General features: G+C 44.9%; 1 protein-coding gene across 3 annotated transcripts in view; it reads left to right on the forward strand.

Annotated features, from left to right (window-relative positions):
- Window positions 1–19,536, forward strand: part of LOC115571190 (glutamate receptor ionotropic, delta-1-like) — a 418,849-nt gene that overhangs the window by 15,186 nt on the left and 384,127 nt on the right. For 2 of the 3 annotated variants that reach the window (XM_030400350.1, XM_030400349.1), the window contains exon 2: window positions 1,485–1,640. In XM_030400350.1, coding sequence (XP_030256210.1) covers window positions 1,485–1,640 — 156 coding nt within the window. Of the gene's footprint in view, window positions 1–409; window positions 539–1,484; window positions 1,641–19,536 lie in introns of those variants that run through there. The other variant, XM_030400351.1, reaches the window with a different exon arrangement.

Raw genomic sequence — 19,536 nt, forward strand, 5'->3', positions numbered from 1 at the left:
ACAGCAGCAGTTCCACTGCTCTATTTCCTCAGCCCAAATGTTTTGGTTGACTAATATTTTGAACATCTCTGATTGAATAATTTCCGAAGGGGACTAATATGAGAAAAAGGCCAGCAAAGTTCCCATAGCATCAGGTAAGAAAACTGATCACAGTCGTTGTTGATTGTAATCAAACATTAATGGAATTTTAATTTCCTCCACTTCTTCGCCGACGAAGAAGACAAACACCGCAAGCTCAGCCAAGTCACGTCACGTCTACGGGAAGAGAGAGTGTCCGACTTCATAGCAGCGTTTGTAGCCCCGCCCCTGCTGTCGCCAGCAGATCTCGCTGATGCAGTCAGGCAGCAGGAGGTCAACTTGAACGCGCCTGATGTCTGATCACATGATCAATCAGCACAGGTGGACGAAACACAGACAACTTTTCGTGTGAGATGACTGGATTAATAAAGTGCCACTTTCATTATGGAATTAGCAGCCGAACATCCTGACAGGACGCCATGAGAGCTGTCAGAGGACCCGCAGGTGTCAGTCTGAACAGGTAACATGCGTCCAGCTGCACTAACATGGCGGCCTTGAGGACAGCAGCATGGGTGAGGGGACTAAAGGTGCCGACGGGCTGCAGGAAGTGCTTCAAACAGGGCGTTAACATATGCCGAATTTACAAGGAGGCCAAAATAATGAAGAATGTGTTAAATGCATTGCTTCTCAAAGTTTATAAAATTACTTTTACTCAATAACCCACAAAATTGAGCGATTTTATAAGGAAGTCTGGGGTAATTCTCCCCGTCTTCATCTGTAGGGGGTTTGACAGTAACTTAAATATGAGTGTGTGTGTCACAGGAGAACGTCTCCTTTGTGTTCTGTCACTGATGAAAGATGAAGGGCTCTAGCATGATGATGACGATGATGATGATGTTGCTATGGAGACCTTCTGAGGACTGGAGCACTAACAGGGAGACAATCACGTGACCTTCGTCCCGTGTCCGTCCTCTCTTTCCCTCAATCATCCATCTTCACACACTCTTTCATCTGACATCGTGTTTCTCAGCCTTGTTAACGTGTATGTGAAGATAATAGTTGCTAATTGTCACCTCGAGGTAATTAGCAGCTTCATTGTCACAGACAGCAGCTCTTCTATATTTTATAATATTTACTGAATATATTGTATGTATTGTTGTCAGTCTGTCAGGAGGACACATGTTGCTGCTTTATGATTGTTGGAGAATAATGGAGCTGATTTCTTTTGTCTCGGCTTGTTATTATTTTGAATGTGAGGATTTTCTTTGTCATTTCTGATGGTAAATGAAACGTTTTTGGGTTCTGGGATTTAGTTTTTTTTTACATTTTGCAGACGAACAGGTTAAACATGAAGACGATCTGCACATTAATGATTAGTTTCAGCTGCAGTTGGAGGATCTCAGAGGTTCTGGTCCTCTCCTGCTGATCCACTGATCCTCTCCCTCTCCTTGTTTCCACGTGTCCAGGCGCGATATTTGAGGAGAACGCAGTGCGGGACGATGAGGTGTTCCAGCTCGCCGTGTCTGACCTCAGTCTGAGTGATGACATCCTGCAGAGCGAGAAGATCACACACTCTATTAAACTCATCGAGCCCAACAACCCGTTCCAGGCGGTGCAGGAAGGTAAGGCCTGGCGCCGTGTTCACACCCTGTGACTGCGTGCAGAGCTTCCTGCACATTTGTTGTTGCTGCAGCCTGTGCGTGTGTGTGTGTGTGTGTGTGTGTGTGTGTTGGATTGTTAATCTATAGGTGGTTCTGGTTCTGTCTCTTGGTGAAGTATCCTCACAGCTAATGACCCAGGTGTATCGACCTGCTAAACGTTTCTTAAATCCCGGCTGCTGGCTGCTGTGTTCCTGCTCTCGGAGGACGCTGGAGCTCTTTGATGCTGCACCTCGCAGCCTCTCCTCCTCCTCCTCCCTCTGTCTTATCGTCTCCTCTGAGACTGACTCTCTCTATCTCAGTCTCTCTATCACTCACTCCACTTTTTGTTTCTCTCTCTCTGGCTGGACTGATCTGTTCTGTGCAGATGAAGCTAGGGGGAAGCACTGAGTCGAGCTGCATTGAGTCCAGCTGTAATTTTCCATATAATTGCCTCCAAAGAGGCTGGCGGGCCTCTCGGCTTGTGAAAAGAGCTAATCTGATGCAGAATGAATGTGTTTATGTTCCAGACGGGACGGCGATGGTGTGGAGGGTGAAGCTGAAGCTGGAGGATGCTGATTAAAGCGATTATGAAGATGATTGTTGTGATGATAATAGATATAAGTGAGATTGATAATGATGCTGATGAATGTTAAGTTGATGCTGCTGCTGATTATGTGCGTGCTGAAGCTGGAGATCCCTGTTGTGATTAAGATGACTGAGACAATGATGATCATTAATGCATATTAATATATCTGTTGTGATGAAGACGATGCTGGTGAAGATGTGGATGTGGGGATGACGGAGATGCTGATGTTTGATGACACTCGATGAAAATAACGAGATAATCGAGGAAACAGTAGAAATATTGTTGTGTATTATATTTAAATGAGCTCAGAGTCGTTGTTTGCTGACAGTGAGACGTGTTAGTGAACATGGATTCCTGCGGAGCTCCTCAGTTTTCCCGCCTGCTCAGTGATCAGTAACACATCCTGCACATGACAGCAGGGTTGTTGTTGTATCATGTGCGATCGCTCCGTCAATAATCAGCCACCTGAACAAACCTCCTCCACAGCGGGAAACCCGAGTACGCCGGACATCTCCGAGTGGCTCGTGTTAACAGGTATCGACGCGGCGAGTGCGATGACACACTTCACTTCAGTTTCTTGGAAGGTTTTTTCACTTAAAGCGCTGATTGTACAGCCCGGAGTGGAGGCGGGTGGTTGGAGCTTTCATTACGAAGCCGTCTGAAATCATGAGTTTTTGTTCTGCTGTAACATCAGCGACATTAGACGCCTCAGCAGGAGGCCAGAGGGCTGAGGTGAAAGCATCCTGACCACATGAGACCAACATCTGTGTGACGGAGGTGCAGAGAGATACAATAAGAGCGAGACTTCTCGAGTGTTTCTGGTCAAAGTTGAAGGATTTAACTGTTCTGTCTCTCTGCACGAATCATTCGGACTAACAACATCTGGCTGTGAGTGGCAAAAACAAGTACCACCTCTGACGGTGTGGTCGTCCTGGAGAACACCTTCACTTTAATCAGCTCAGGAGTTAATTGGTTATTTTGCTCCGGAGGGCTCGTCAGCATCCGTCACTGTGATGTGGGACTTCAGACCTCTCCCTGAAGTCCGGACTCGAGGTGAGCCACATCTGCATCTCTGCATCCGGCTCCCGTCTGTGTGTTCGGATCACATGAGTGTTTGAAAGTGAAGTGAACTGAGGGAAAAGTGTTATCAGGATGAATATCTGCAGACTTCTTCACAGTGTTTAATGGTGAAAATCATATTTGTAGTGTTAAAAGTGTAAAAATCAATTTCCTCAGGCTGCACGTGCGTCTGTGACGGCGCCTCATTAAAATGATAATCACGTCGTGACTCCGTTAAGTGCAGATCACGCTGGTTAGCGGCTCGTGTTCCAGCAGCCACTCACCAAACAACAGCCTGTTGACTTCTGAACCTTTTGTCACGGATATAAATAAAAACCTCGCAGTCCCTCATTAGCAGCACGACTTGAAGTGTGCGGAGGAAATTGCATTGATTAAAGTCAGGCCGAGAGGAAAGATGTTAAAAGCACACATGACAGCATAATTGTGTTCGTCACGGCGCTGATGCGGGCTCACGTACACGCTCGAAATCCAGATTGGCTCCTCGCTGTGCGGCGGAGATAAATCTGTATATATTGCAGCTTTATGCTTCTTTATGTTCAGTCTCGTGTTGTGACAACGCAGTCCGGTCCGCTCAGGTTCAGACTCAGGAAGCGTTGGGAAAACAACATGTTGTGGCTCAGAAGATCTGCTTCTGTCAGCACAGACTCGTCTGACGTGCCGCTCTGCAGAGAAACATCTGGTCGAGTTCAGATCTTTGACGTTGCAGTTTCGTCTACTCATCTCTTCTGTGGCTTTTTTATGTATTTGACACAGTTTGGAAACATTAGCGATGACTTCCTGTTCGGCAGGAAGGAGCTGCCAGAGTTTATTTGATGTCATTGTCAGCAGGCTGCCAACAGATATTACTCATTTCTAATTAGTATTGATGAACAATCCAACCAGTAATTTTGTTTTTAACGACTTTGGAAAGCAGATCTCCACTTTCACAACACAGAGGATCTTAAGTCCTTTAAAGGTCATCGGGTTGAGTCCCCTGCAGAGAGCCGGACACACTTCTGGTTCGTGTCGGAGCCTGATCCATGTTAACGAGGTGTAAAGCCTGCTGCTCTTTGCTCCGGACGACGCTAACGTCATCTAATTCCATTTCCTGCTCGCTGGCTGGTCACAACCTCGTCCCTCAACTCCATCAAGCAAAACACACAGAACTGAGAGACGCCTGATGTTTAATTACAGACAGAAATACGTTACAGATGAAGTTGATGTTCCCCAGAATGTGGTGATGCTCTCCCAAACGTCTCTACGTGCTGAGAAATGTTCATCGAGCAAACCTCGACATTTTTTTATTTTCCCTCTCAGAAATAAACAACATGTTTAAAGATGTCGGTGAAAGTGGCCTCGATCTGAGGTGCCTGGAATTAAATTAAATTGAAGGTTTATGCTTTCTAAATACAGAGAGAGAGAGGAGAGAAGGTCAGATAGAGAACGAGGGAGGGATATTAGAGATGGAGAGAGGAGAGAGGGGAGGAAAATGGAGGGGAGATGGAGAAAGTGAGGGAGAGAAGAGTGGGAAAAAAGGGAGGAGGGGGAGACTGTGATCAATATATCTTGGTGCAAGGTTGGTTAGATGACAGCTTGTGTGTGTGTGTGTGTGTGTGTGTGTGTGTGTGTGTGTGTGTGTGTGTGTGTGTGTGGTGTGTGTGTGTGTGTGTGTGTGTGTGTGTGTGTGTGTGTGTGTGTGTCCAGCTGGTTTCTCTCTCGCCCTGACCTTTTCTCAGAGCTCCCATGATCCTCGGTCCACAGAGACGGCGATGACAGCCCGCACTGTAGTGGATTATGGGTAATGAGAGAGGGATTCACACCCTGCCACGAGTGTGTGTGTGTGTGTGTGTGTGTGTGTGTGGCAGAGGTTCAAGAGCAGCTCACTTGCAGTTGTTTCCTGTCAGCTGATCTGACAGAAACACATCAGGCTGGTTTGATCCTGACGACTTCAGCGCTCGTTTTCCCCTCAGCGTGTTTTTAAATCCCACATTTTCTTTCTGTTTTTTGTTTGATCTGGCGTCTAAGAGAAGCTCCGTCCGGACCGTGTGGTCATCGGGGATCTTCCTGTTAGATTCCCTTTGTCAGATTAATTCCCACATGTCCTCCTGGTTAATTACAGCCACACCTCCACCTTCTGACAGCACAGGTGAGTCTCTCCTACCTGCTCCATGGAAAGCTTCTGCTGTTAGTCCTTTATCTCTCTGCCACGTTTTGAAATCCTGCGTCGCATCTACTGAACAGTTATACGGAAACTGAACAGCTGGTTATGTAAATATGATAATTATTATGTATTCAGGTATAAGTATTATAATTGAGGTTTTAATTTACAATGTCAGCTCTTTGAACACAATCATTTCCTGGTACAGGGGAACATGTTATACCCTGAGACTCCTTTATAAACGTTAAAGGGAACACATGTTTGTGGAAACTGAGTTGATAAAAATGTGTAAAGATTGATGTATATATGAAGCCCTTTGATTTAACTTGTATAATTTGACTTTTATTCTTTCTGGATGACTGTGAGTGCATCTTGTATCATCTGCGTAGAGGAAATCAGAGTTAGTAGTCCGAGCGACGGTCTTGTTGACTGAAAGTAAGCAGCTAAATTAAAATAGTTTCCCATCGATGATTAAAATGAAATCCAAAGTGAGATGAAACCGGCTCCGTCCGTCCTCGTCCGTCCGTCCGTCTGCTGTGTGAAGGATCCCATCAGCAGCGTCTGACTGTCGGCGGCTCGTTCGCTGTTTTTCTTCCGGTTTCTTTTCAGCGCACAGATTCTTTTGTCACAATAGCGGAGCTGTTTATCCAGATAGCAGCAGCTCTTCATCCACGCAGGCAGACACGCAACACTTCAGCCTGCGAAGGAAGAATCTCACTGAAACCATCTGTCAAACCAATCCGTTCGGATTACATGCCTGGAGTTTTCAACAAAGAGGCTAAGACAGAAAGCTGTTTCTCCAGCAGCTCTAATCCTTTTAACACGTATCAGCTGGATTTCCTGTCGACTCGTCCCGCTCGCTGCTGTTTGTTTGCCTTCAGCCTCGACTCTGCGACCCGCTCGCTCGTTACACGGATATAATCTCATGAACTTTCCTACACTGCTCACTTTATTCTTTAATTGGCTTTTCAATTCAAACAAATTAGGCTAATTGTCTTATTATGATTGTGTCCGGCTCAGCTCAATTACTGTCTAATTAGAGGAGAAATGACTCGGCTCGGGAGTCGGCGGAGGAATGTCATGTTCTTCATTTTCACTTCATTCCTCTTTTTACATTCTCGGCTTGTTTTACTTCTCGTTGTCTCTGTAGATTTTCACTTTCACCGGGTTGTTCTCCGTCTTTCTCTGTATTTCATTCTTTCTCTACGTCTTTTTGATTTTCTGCCTGTTTTCTTTCGTTCTTACTCTCCATGTTTCTCTCACTTTGTTTCCTCACAGTGTTCTGGTCTTTAGTATTCGATGTGGTGAACCCTCAAAGACCAAAACCATTTTACAGACGCCTGACTCTCCTGTGTTTGTTGTGCTTTTCACGTTAGCCAAACGTCATTTAATTCAGTCGGACTCATTTAAAGTACAATTTTTACATTTATTTTATCTGAGAATAGATGAATTTATTAGTTTTTTCAAAAAACGGCATCGAAAACTTGTAAAACAATTTATTTCTGTATTTAAAAAGACGTGCTTGTGTGTTTTAGACTTCCATATTGATTTTTTGTTAAACAGGTTACAGCCGTTTATTATATTATTATTTTAGGTGTTTTCCAGTGAAACACAGGTGAGGTCAGATGTTTCATTTACTGTCCAGATGTGTCCAGAAATGTACAGATGGTCAATATTAACAGAGGACACAGAAGCACTGAGAAATATACGAGCTACTGAAGATGAAGAGTAAAAAAAAAAGCGTATAGATCAGATCTGACATTTCTTTGACTGAACCTTCTCTGGGTCGCTGTCTGCAGACGACCTTCAGGAGGAGAGGAGATGAAAGTTTACGTGTCCTGTTGGAGAATCACTGAGAGAAGTTACAGCTCAGAGAAACAAAGAGAGCAGCTGGAAAATGTAGAATATCAATATCAGACGACGGCAATGATATGAGATACAAAGTGAGGATGTACAGGATGATACGCACACTGAGACACACTTAGAACACACACACACACACACACACACACACACACACACACACACACACACACACACATTTTTCAGCTCTTATCTCAGCCAGAGAGGATGACAGTTAAGTTTTATAATGCCTGTTAATGCCAAACAACTTGATACGATCTGGGTGTGTGTGCGTGGTTTGGTGTGTGTGCGTGTGTGTGTGTGTGTGTGTGTGTTGTCTGCCTGTCTGTATTTATTTGAGTGACAGCTCCTGCTGTTAGATCCCAGCAGACAAATTGGCCTCATCTGTCCCACAGCAGCAGGTTTACACACAGTGACGACTGATCGGAGTGTGTGTGTGTGTGTGTGTGTGTGTGTGTGTGTGTGTGTGTGTGTGTGTGTGTGTGTGTGTGTGTGTGTGTGTGTGTGTGTGTAAACAAACACCAGTACTCGACTGCTGATTCTTACAGTGAGCGACTGTAATTATGCGTTTGGAATTAATTAATTTTTCATTCAAGTGTCATTCTTAAGCAACCAAATAGAAATTAATATATTGTAGTTTTGCGACAAGGTGCACATGCTAACAAGGCTAACAACAAGCTAAATTGGCTAACAGGCTGACATGCTAACAACGGGCTAACAGTCTGACAGCAGAATGACTTTGGAGACAGTTTTGAATTACTGAGCTTCATCACTTCTGATCGTGTTCACAGACGGGTTGATGAGTTCAGGGCTCGATCGCATCGTGTTCACAGACGGGTTGATGAGTTCAGGGCTCGATCGTATCGTGTTCACCGCCTGAAACAACCCGTCTGCTGAGCCCAGCGGCGTTCCCTCTGATGCCCCGCCCCCTGCAGGATGATGTAAACCGTATCATCGTGTCAGACGCTCCGTCGGCTGCTGTAACTTTCTGACTCGATTGCTTCTCGCTCCAGACAAATAAGCACCTAAAAAAAAAAGGGAAAGACTTTAGAGACTTTGTTCTTGCTTTAGTGCCTCTAATCCGAACTGTCAATCGTCCGTGTGATCTCTGCTCGTCGAGGACTCGCAGCTCTGATGTTTGCTGTTTTCTCCTCCAGACAGCCGCCTGTAATCACTTCACTCTCTGATCTCCTGCCGTTGTCAGCGGTGTGAGGATTTGAAGGCCGATACACTGTCGGGGCTTTTTAAGCAAACCTTTTATGTAACCTGAGCATCTAAGATGGTGATAATGCAAATACACTTTAATTAAGATGCAGCTGAAAGTGTTGTCACATTCACTTTCACACATTTTAACGCGCGGCAGCTGTCGACTTCACACTCCTCAAGTGTCCTGACTCTGTCCTTCTCCTCAGAGATGTCTTCTTATTCTGAGCATCGAACAAGCTCCTGTTTATTTTATTGTTCATCAGCTGAGCTCAAGTCTTCATGGTCGTCAGATGGCAATTTACTTCTTTATTTTTTAGGACCTTGTTGTTCCATCTGCCACCATTTTCCTTCAGGCAGCACTGGACATCTGCCTGCACCTGTCAGTCACACACCACGCCCATCAGTGAGACCTGGACTCATGCAGACGTGTCAAACTTGTAAACATGATAATGATCTGAGAGGAGGGACTGTGCAGACAGAAAGACACGGCGAGGATCGAGTGACGGGTTCAGGCAGCTCTCTGAAGGAAACCAAATGACTCTCGAGCCGCTGATTTGTGTCATGATGAAGAGTTGTGTGTGTGTGTGTGTGTGTGTGCGAGTGTCAGTGGGTGGAATAAGCATGCGTACTCTATAGAAAGCATGTTCCTCAGACGGAGACACACATGCTCAATCCTCCCGTCTGAGAGGTTCGGAGAGAAAATGAAAGATGGCGAGGAACGAGAGCGAGATAAGAAGGGATGAACGATATCCACGAGGACAGAGAGACGAAGCCGCGGGCCGAGCTGCAGCTCCCGCTTCACTGCCACGCACACAGCACACACACACACACACACACACACACACACACACACACACACACACACACACACACACAGACAGACAGACTGGTTGCGGTTTGATGATGCGAGTTCTGCTGGCTGTGTCTGAGCGTCTCTAGGTGCCACTTGAATCACGTTCATGGGTTCAGATTGCGTCTCCATCGTTCCTCCGAGCTGAAATGTCAAACTTCTACCAGTTCCAACTTCTTAAATATGATGATTTACTTGCTTTCTTTTGTCATTTGTGACAGTAAGTGGGCAGTCTCTCTATTTTGGACTGTTGGTTTGACAAAAGAAGTGATTTAAAGATGTCGCTCTGGTAAACAGGAAGAGCAGCGACATTTGATGGTCTGGGGGAGGATCCAGGATGTAATGATTCTGCAACATCAGCACCAAACCTGCTGTGTCACGTTCACATCATGTGAATATTCACTGATTGTAACATCAGGAGGTGGAGTTCGAGTCACACCACTGGATGTTTTTAAGAACACCGACGGACATTTCTAACCGCTCGTGTGGCTTTTTTTTTCATTACTGTCTTTTATTTGAAGTCAATCTGTGACGCTCATCATCCTCATGTGTCTAAATCTTAAATCTGACCAGAGCAGAAACGCACAGCGTTGTTTGAGCTCATCTGTGGTTCTGCAGAAACGTACTTGACAAACATTTATTCTGTTGATTGGGTTGAAAGTATTATTATAGTTTAAATCAGGATGTTGTTGTGTGCTCTGATATAGGAGACATTCTGGAGGGAATGCACAGATCTGAAACACTTAAAACAGACGGAGGTTTAAAGAGAACAGGGTGTTAACCTTCCTCTGAGTCCTCCTCCGGGGTGAAGAAGAAGATAACCTGATGTCAGATGACGATCAGACCTGATGTTCCTCTTTTATATGGTGTGATAATGTGATACGTGGCGCTCTCTCTGGTCCTACACATCCTCGTTAATCTCCTCTGCAGGCGGCCGGGGAGCAGAGTATCTGTTGTCAGTGGAAACGTTGGCATCGTGTCAGAAGGTTTTATGTGGCATGTTCTTAGCGGGCGTCCACTTTAAATTCATAAGTCAATATTTCATAAACGCAGATGCACTGCTCATTAATGCCCTAACAGTCCTGTAAGCAAAGGTCTTAAAACAGGCCTGTAAATCCTCCTGTAACCTGTAATGGGCTCCACTTTGATTCCGGCAATCATTTTGTAAGAGAGGGTGACACGTTTACGGCGGCTGACATCACGTTTATGGAAATACAAAGTCTTCCAAAGTGAACGCAGCCACTCGAGCAGTTCATTTTGTCTACGAACACGCTCGGAGAGCAGCCGAGGTCTCCGGCTGAAACACAGAAAATTGCCTCATTAGTATTCTTTGCTCTTCCTTCACAGGCCAATTATTCACCATTAGCTGTTTTTTTTCTGTAGTTTATCGATGGCACAATATAATAACAGCTAAATTATCTTCAATTCAGAGTGCCATCTGTTTTTCAGTGATGGAGGCTTTTACTCCTTCGGCTCGCTGCGTGTTATTAATCCGCGGGGAGCCGTCAGGAGGGAGGGGAGGGAACCCGGCTGCACGTCTGAGGGAGTCTGCAGGAGTCTCTCTCCCCCGAGCGAGACTCGTCCTGTCAGGTTGTGTCTCCGTTGGACTGCACCTCTTCTCGTCTACCTCTCCTCTTCCTCTTCTTCCTCCTCTTCTTCTTCTGCTCAGTCGAACCTGTCTGCCTCCACATACCTCCTGCACGTCTCTTTATCTTTCACATGACTCAGCTGCCGAGCTCTCTCTCGCTCTGAATATTTGCGAGGAGTTCAGTTGGAGTGGCGTCTTTTTCAAGACGTCTCGAGTTTATAATTTGTCATTTTGCACAATAATTATATTGAAGCAGTCGTTGGCAAGCGAATTCTTCCTCGTGATGTGCGTTAATTACAAACGGTATCGAGAAGATTAAATATTATCTGAAACACTTTGACGAGTACGTTGATATAAAGGTCTTTTATAAGTGAAAATATGTCAGCCTTTCATTTGAATTAAGCCAGAAGTCAAACATCTTTTCGCGTGCGAATAAATTTGAATACTTTATGTCATAATTAATTAAAAATATAACTTAAGTGCCCACACAGGCAAAAGAAAATGGGCTCATCACGATGGATTGACTCGCAGAGATGAAGAAAGTCTGCGTTCAGATGCTAATTTAGTGATCTTTGACACGGCAATTTGTGCCGCTGAGCATTTTCTGTCCTGACGGCACGGCTGCACAATTAATCAGTTAATTAAGACATTATCAAAATTGCAAGAAGCTGCAGATTTTTGGGTTTGTAACTGAAGAGCTGCAGACGTCCTGACAGACGGACCTCCTCCTCCTGGTCACAAAACATGTTTGTTGGGTTCAGACAAAGTTTGAATAAAAATCATGACGTAAAAATGATCGTTCCCACTAATCATGTATTGATCAATATCCGTCTAAATGACTGCGGTGTGAGTTTTTGATCGTATCCTGCAGCTCAACCAGGACTTTGAATGGGTCTTTAGTTTTATTGGAGCACATTTGGAAATGTAAAAGAAACTCGCAACGTTATTTTGATACAGTACCTTAAAAAAAGTCGATATTTAACGTTCAACACCACCGAGAAACACGGACACACTGAGATGTACAAGTTTAGACTTTAGATTAGAAGATAAAGTTTAAAGGTTTTGTTTGCTGTTTGTTAAGGCAGAACGTTATCAGAGTTATTCAGGCGTAGAGAAGACGAACGAAGCTGCAACTGGAGAATAAATATTAATACTGACGACAACACGAATAGAAACCAATGTGAGCGTTAACATGAGTTAATAGTTGAGGACTGTACAGAACACCAGGGGTGTTTCATTGTTAATTAATAGTTGTAGAGTCTTTAAAATGTCAGAAAATGGTTGAAATGTCATTCAGTGTTTCCTGAGGCCTCAGAGGACGTCCTCAAATGTCCTGTTTCGTTTTCAACCTTCCTATCAGAGGAGAGAAACCAGAACATGTTCACATTTAACAAACCGGATCGACACAGTTTTGACCGTTTTTTTATTAATGGAACAATTTAGGTTTTTTTAACATGTGAAAAAAACATTACAGATTAAAATTGAAGGCAAAGAAGATGTCAACATAACATTCATGTTGGAGTACAAGATGAGAACAATCAGAACATTTCCTCCGCGTGTTTCTGAGTTCGAGGTTCTTCTTCTGTTCCTGATTGCGTGTCGCTGTGTCGGTCCTGTATCATCAGACAGACCCGTCCAGCGCTTCCTGTTCCTCCTCCTCTCTCCTCTCTTGTCTTTGTCTTCCGTTTGGTCCAATACCCATCGCCCCATAAATCCCGACCTGTCAATACCAACAGCCATAACGGCCCGTCCCAAACGGCCCGACTCACTCATACGTGGGGAATTTACATCAAGGTGCTGTTAGACTGCAGGATCTGCAATGGGCCCATATCTCCTCTTCATCACGGCTAACTGGAGACGGGCTGACAGCGGTAAGAGCTTCAGAGCCATGATAGATCAACAGCGGGCCATCTGCTTGTCATTTCTGAGCAGCGACATAAATGTAGCGCTCTGTCTTTTTAAAGCCACCGCTGACCGAGAGCGTTGGAGTAGGACGGGTCCAGGAGTTCGTCCAGAGGTGAGGGGAGAGAGAGGTGGTGCTGCCAGACTCCATTGATCCGGCCCGGCTCTCTGGAAGGCAGCAGATTGTTCTCACTTCACACACACACGCGGTGACTAAACACTTGATATAATTAAAGGGGTCTGATTTTTGCCAAATTTCCACAGCAGGGACAATTAGGTTTATTACTGCGATAGCCAGAGGCAGCTCGAAATGTTAACAGCCCGGGATCAAAACCACAATTCCCTTTATTTAAAACGGCAGTCACCCAGCTGGCAAATAATATCTGTAGGCGATGAAAGGCACGAGAGGCCAGAGCAGAGAATGGTCTGTCGATGGGAAAATAAAAAAAAAAGTGTGTGGGCAGCGCCGGCAGTTGTTGGTGGTGTTGGCACCGCTGGCTGTAAGGAACGGAGAAAAGGTGAGGCTGGTAAAGAATAATGAGCCTCCTGATGGCATCACGTCTGCTGCTGGCTCACCGTTCTGTACCACAGCTCAACATCCGGAGTTAATATGAGACCGTCGCACCTTTATAAAGTTTAACTGGAGATGACACAACTTCGTGTTTGGCACTGGTTTAAACACATGTACTAGTTTTGATTGGACGCTTGTGATGATTGTGACTAACTGGGCTTCATAAGCACAATTTGAAGTGGGATTATTTTATTTAAACGGAAACACGTTGCTGAGTTTATTGGTCTTAAACTCGACGTATGAGAGGCCATCGATGCCTCTTCAGATCTGCCGTGGCACCAACGTGTCCTCTAACATCTGGATTTCAAACTACCGAAGGAGATTAAGTCGACAGATCGATTCAGCGTCCGTCTTTTAAGAGATGAGGAGAGTGTGTTTGATGATTTACTCAATAGTTTGTTATTTTGACACCATGCGAGTCATTTGATGTGCAGAATCTGGTTGATAAAACTGTTCCCGCTGGATGGATTGACTAATTAATAGATAGATGAGGTGTGAGGTCATTTCCTGTCTCTTTGAGTTGACAGATTAAGAGCTCAGTAACCATCATGTTGAACTGATACTAGAGAACAGTTCAGTGAAGGATGGAAACGCAGGACTGTTGCAGATTAAGATGGTGTTAAGAGTTCAGTTTGACAGCGCTGCCGTTCGTCTTCATGAGGTCAAAAAAAAGGAATTTTAGAGACGCAGAGAGACAATTAAAAGAGGAGGAAGTAGTGCTGAAGCTGACAGGTTAGACTTTTATGTAGTTTTGCCTCGACAGAAAATATATTCCTGTTTTTTTTATCATGGCGCTGCTGCTCTCTCCACCTACACACACCTAATGCAACAAGTTCAGACTCCTCTGGGAGTTCTCAGAAGACTCTGTGCAGTCGGTAAATGAGGGCAGGTAGAAGAAGAGTCATCACAATACACCAGAAATCTAAGACTGACTGGGAGACGCAGTTACTGATGGAGGGCGGGTAGAAGACTCTCCTAACCCGTCAGATACAGCAGCTTGGTCGGTGGCATTAAGCTTCAAAATATTATTTATATAATCAATATGCAACATCTGGTCAGACAGGTCTAATATCAGACGTATTATGATCTTTGGACTGTTATTAAGGAGGCTGAACAGTCGATTGGTGGTTCACAGAAAGATCAAACTTTGGGTTAAAATCACTTTGTCCAGTCTATAACGTAGGAAACGCATATATGTCATTCACGTATGTTAACTTTACTTACTCTTAACTCTTGGCCACACTCTTGGTGTCTCCAGGTGAGTCCAGTCTGTGACCCGTCCGATCAACCCCACCTGACCCAGACTCAAAACCCAAAAAGGAGTTGGGCCACAATAAAATAAAATACATCTGTTAATTGAGACTTTGGGACGTTTCCGGACATGCGACAGGCGATAAAACCAATTATTTTAAGCCAAAATTTAAACTGAGCCTTGAGAAACGTGAAGTCGTACGTACAGAAATAGTTTGAACATCTGTTTTGTTTGCAGAAATAAACATGTCTGACATTTATCTGCTAACTGAGTTGCTCCATCACAGCTGATTGGTGCTGAAGCCAATAAAAACCTGAAACGACTGCAGAGTTACTGGACATGACTTGTTAAACACTCTTTACTGTTTGCCGTCTCATGCTCGGCTGACCTGAATTTGCCTTCTGACGTCTGCACCATGCATGCTCAATGAATTTTCTTGGGGATAAATAGAGTGTGACTTCTAGAATTTGTGGTTTTTAATGACTTACTGGTATCAAAGCTGGAGCCAACAAACAAGATAATCCCAGCAGGGCTCAGATCTGCACAAGATAAACCAATATGTCATCCCAGTTTTGGCCCGAGGCGCGTTCATTTGTGTTTACACGATCCTCGGTGAGAACAACAAGCCGACGAGCTCACCTCAGAAAATGAGATGAAAGTGATTACACCTTGAAGAATACATTGCAAGAATTACCTCGCTTGCTTAGCCGCCGCCGTTTAGCAGGCGAGCGCTTCCAATTATCCAGAACATGCCCCGCCGGTTAAACTGTGCAATTATCAGCGAGATGGAGTCGTCACCTCGGCGAGGCTCGGAGGGTGCGGTCCCTCGTCTTCTCATGCCTCTCCTGATTGATTAACCTCTCAGCGGCAGTCGGAGCAAACAGTAGAAGTCAACTTTCATGAATCATTGTTGCTAGAAGCCTCGAAAGAGCAGCAGCGTTCCCGCCGTACAATGCAACACGGTTTTTAAAGTAATTTATTGCAGGCGGCTTTTATACTGAACTGACACAGCATAACATAACGGGGTGGTTCTCTTACACGAGAGACAATGAATGCAGGAAACGAGCCAAGAGACTGCGGTGCTAACAAACACGACACAGCACAGAGAAGAGAAATGGGATTAAAACTGATCAGACAACAGTTGGTATCTCTGGACAAAGTGCACCCAGCAACACCTGCTGACAACAAGACACAAATATAACTGTGAGATAGACAAAAGCTTCAAACGTCTGTTACAGTTTGAAATATATCCACATACGTCTCTTCTATTTACTTGATGATGAAACTGGATTAAAGGTGAGACTACAGGTGATGCATCAGCTTCGGTCCACAAAAACAAAACCCGTCAGAAGCAGTTTTTTTTGCCCGTCCTTTTGGCGGCTCGGTCCGCGGTTTTAGACAGAGGACGGCAAATTGGGGGTCTGTTTTGGTCCGCCGATTTGCCGCCTCAGAGGGTACACTTATTTCCGCCTCGCCTGCTATCTAAAAACGAGGCGTCAATGTGCCGGCCTCTGCGTGAGGTGGGCGGAGGTGTGGATGACCTGCACTGTTGTGCGACCCACAGCCGGGGAGTTTTAAAACCAGGAAACAGCTGATCACAGCAGTCAGTCCATCACTTCATCCGCGGACATTAAGATGAACAACTGGACAGCCGCTGAGATCCAGGAGATGCAGCGTCTCCTCGGTCTCTGAAGCTGTTTGGTTGTGTTAGCTTGATATTGTGTCGGCAAGCTAAGAACGGTCGCTACTTTCAAATTAAAAGCCCCCCGCTAAGAACCCAGTTCTAAACTCCAATGGGGTGCAATGTAAAGCTCTTATTTTGAAAACAAATTCGTTGTCACCGTTCACAGCCCAACTTCCAGCTTCACGTCACGTCACGTCGAGCATGTAGATCCTCACATCTGCTTGAAGAATTACTTTGATTAACCAGTTGTCAAAGTGGTTGGTAATCCCTAAATCACATCACATCGCTGCAGCGTCCCCTGCAGGCTTTGAGCCAGGCTGATCTTTGTCCTCTGATTGTGAGTAACCTGCGCCCTCTGTGTGAGGTTAGTAATGGCTGCAGATAACAAAGAGGCTGGTGTTCGCCCCGTGTCATCGCAGTGTTTTACACAGCTTCAGCCTGCGGAGAGCCGTGAAGTCAACAGCTCGCCCACGCAGCACCCACATGATCTGCACAGAGACATGGGTGGGCTGAGGAGACGCCGGCGACGGGCCTCACAGCGATCACATCTTTTCTACTCCGAAGCTGTGAGCGCGGCTGAATCATTTATTATCCTGTCCGTCGTCCTCATTGTCTCTCCCTCGCTCTTACACTACCTCCACAGCGAGCCGGAGAAATCTACAAACACATTTCTCACTCAGTTTCAACCTTCAGTCCACTTCAAGGTGGTTTTTTTGCACACAGAGAAACAGACTCCAGTCTCAAGAGAGGGTGGATATGAAAGGTCTGTTGTACTGTGTATAAACACTGACTGAACTCTGTTCAGGAGCCGTGCTGAATACAGAATGGATAGCTCAGTGCTGTGGCTCAGGAATTAGTGGTTAACCTCGTTAATAGGTAGATTTTATGACCCACAAGCTCCCATTAATCACATATCTGGTGGAGGAAACTGAGAAATGAGTAACCAGACTCTTCAGCAGATGGTGTCTGTGGTGCAGTTCTGTCGCCGTCTGAACAAAAAGAGGACGGAGACGCAGATTTAGATGTTTCCCTGTTATTCAGGCGTATCGTACTGGAGTTACGCTCCTGCTGAGATATTCATCAAACCCGTGCAGAGTTAGTGATGAGCAGAGGGTGCAGGCAAAGCAAACTGATTGGTTCGAAGGTTTCTTTGTGTCGAGGTCTCGCAGGTTTGATTATCTCGATCGAAATAAGTGTTTAGTTGAGACAATCCGTTCCAAAACAAAAGACAAACCACTGCCTGGTTCAGAGACGTGAAGGTGAGAGGAGGGTTCACCTGTAGAGGAAAAACTGAACTGATCTGATCATCGATTACTGAAGGCTGGTATGTTTTTGTTGAACGCTAAAATCTTTATTTTTGGTGAATATTGTTTGAGCTTGTCGAACCGAAACCTGTAATAATCCTCCAGGATCAAATCAAGCTGTCTAAACAAAAGCACAGCTGTCACTGCTGAAATCTGATTTTCAGCTGAATCGGGACCGAAAAATTAAAAATCAAATTGAATTGTGACATCGCTTGTTGTTTGGTTTGTCAGCCAGATAACATTTAAATAGATTTCACTAAACTCAGAAGGAGAAGTGGTCTCGGCCCAGAATAAACCTTGTTAGCTTCTCCTGTGGATCCAGATAACGAGACGGATCCAAGAATTTCCTCTCACTTCCTCACGCTGCGACGCGGGGCGGCTCGGCTCGGCTCAGTTCGAAGTTAAAGAAGTAAAACAGTGATTAAAATCCAAACCGTGATGTTTCCCAAACCCAACAGAATGTTAACAAAACTATGACAACGGTTCTGTACATCCTGGCATTAATAGATTTACCTAGATGATGAAGTGTTGTCTGTTTTGTATCTTCCCCTCTTTTCCCCTCTTCTTCTTCTTCTTCCTCTCTCCCACCGGATTCCTCTCCGTCTCTCTCGCTCCAGGATCTCTTTGCTTCATTTAAATGAGCTGCTCATTAGCAAAGCAAAGAGACGAGCATCCAGCCAACCTCCCGCCTCCTGCAGCCACTCACACATTTAGGTCTCACAGTCTTTGTCTCTCTCTCTTCTGCTCTCAAACCTCCTCGTACGTCTTATTCTGTATTTCTGAAGATATTCTGAAGAATTAGTATGAAACAACAACCTGCGTACAACCTGTACATGTGATTTAACAGTCAGTGCTCGTCTCTGCAGCATTGTTGCATCAATGGATGTTTATTAAAGGGTCAGTTCACCCAAATTCAGTTACAGAAAAGTACGATTTTGCTACCAAGCTGTTTCAGAGACAAAAGCAGGACTGACGGACGCTGCTGACACTCTGGACTTTGTCCTGAGAGTGAAACAACTCGGACTGATGTCTCCGTGTGTTGGTGCTGTTTGTGCAAAAATGTCAGCTTCAAGTTTTATATTGCTGATAATGTTTTCCTCGTGTCACTGACTGTGGACCAGCACCAAGGACGGGTCTGAAGAAGTCAGCCACTGATCTGGATATTTGTCATCGCGGACTTGTTGACTCGAGATGGCAGGAAAAGCAAATGTGTTATTAATAACTTTAACGATGGCTTGTTTGGTTCAGACTTCTGAGTTTGGTCCAGTCCAAAAATTACAAGTGTGAAACCTCCTCCAGGTTCTGCACCAGTCGGCCAAACTGATCCATGGTTCTGTTTGGTTCTGTTTGGTTCTGTTTGGCTGCCACAGTTTCTCTTCTTTTTCGGTTGGCATTGATTTCTGCTCCACATTGTTGCATAATTGCAGCATGAAAACCAAACTAACTGGATCAACACCCTAACTTACAGGTAAACTGGAGCTTCTGTTGATTAATCCTCAGATTCTGACATTTTCCAGTTGCTGCTTTGGTCCAACCAGCAGTCCAAATCTCCAGGACGCCTCGTTTACTCTCATCAGTGACAAAGAAAATACATACACTTCACTCAGCCATCAGCAGGTATTATTATTCACACCTGTGATGTCCTGCTGTGACACAATGTCTGCCGTGAAAAGTGTATTCGTCAGCTCATCTGGCGCTGGTAGTTTCTCAGACGCTATAGCTACTTATTAAAGTCTAAATGAAGTCAAGCAGCAAACAAACCTTTCACATCTAATGTTCTTATCGCTGCAGGGAGTAAAAATAACTTCCTTTATGTACAAAGAAGCGGAGGAGTGCTGGTGTCAGTGTTGTTCTG

The sequence above is a fragment of the Sparus aurata genome, chromosome 20 (genome assembly GCF_900880675.1).
Source record: "Sparus aurata chromosome 20, fSpaAur1.1, whole genome shotgun sequence".
NCBI classification, from domain to species: domain Eukaryota; kingdom Metazoa; phylum Chordata; class Actinopteri; order Spariformes; family Sparidae; genus Sparus; species Sparus aurata.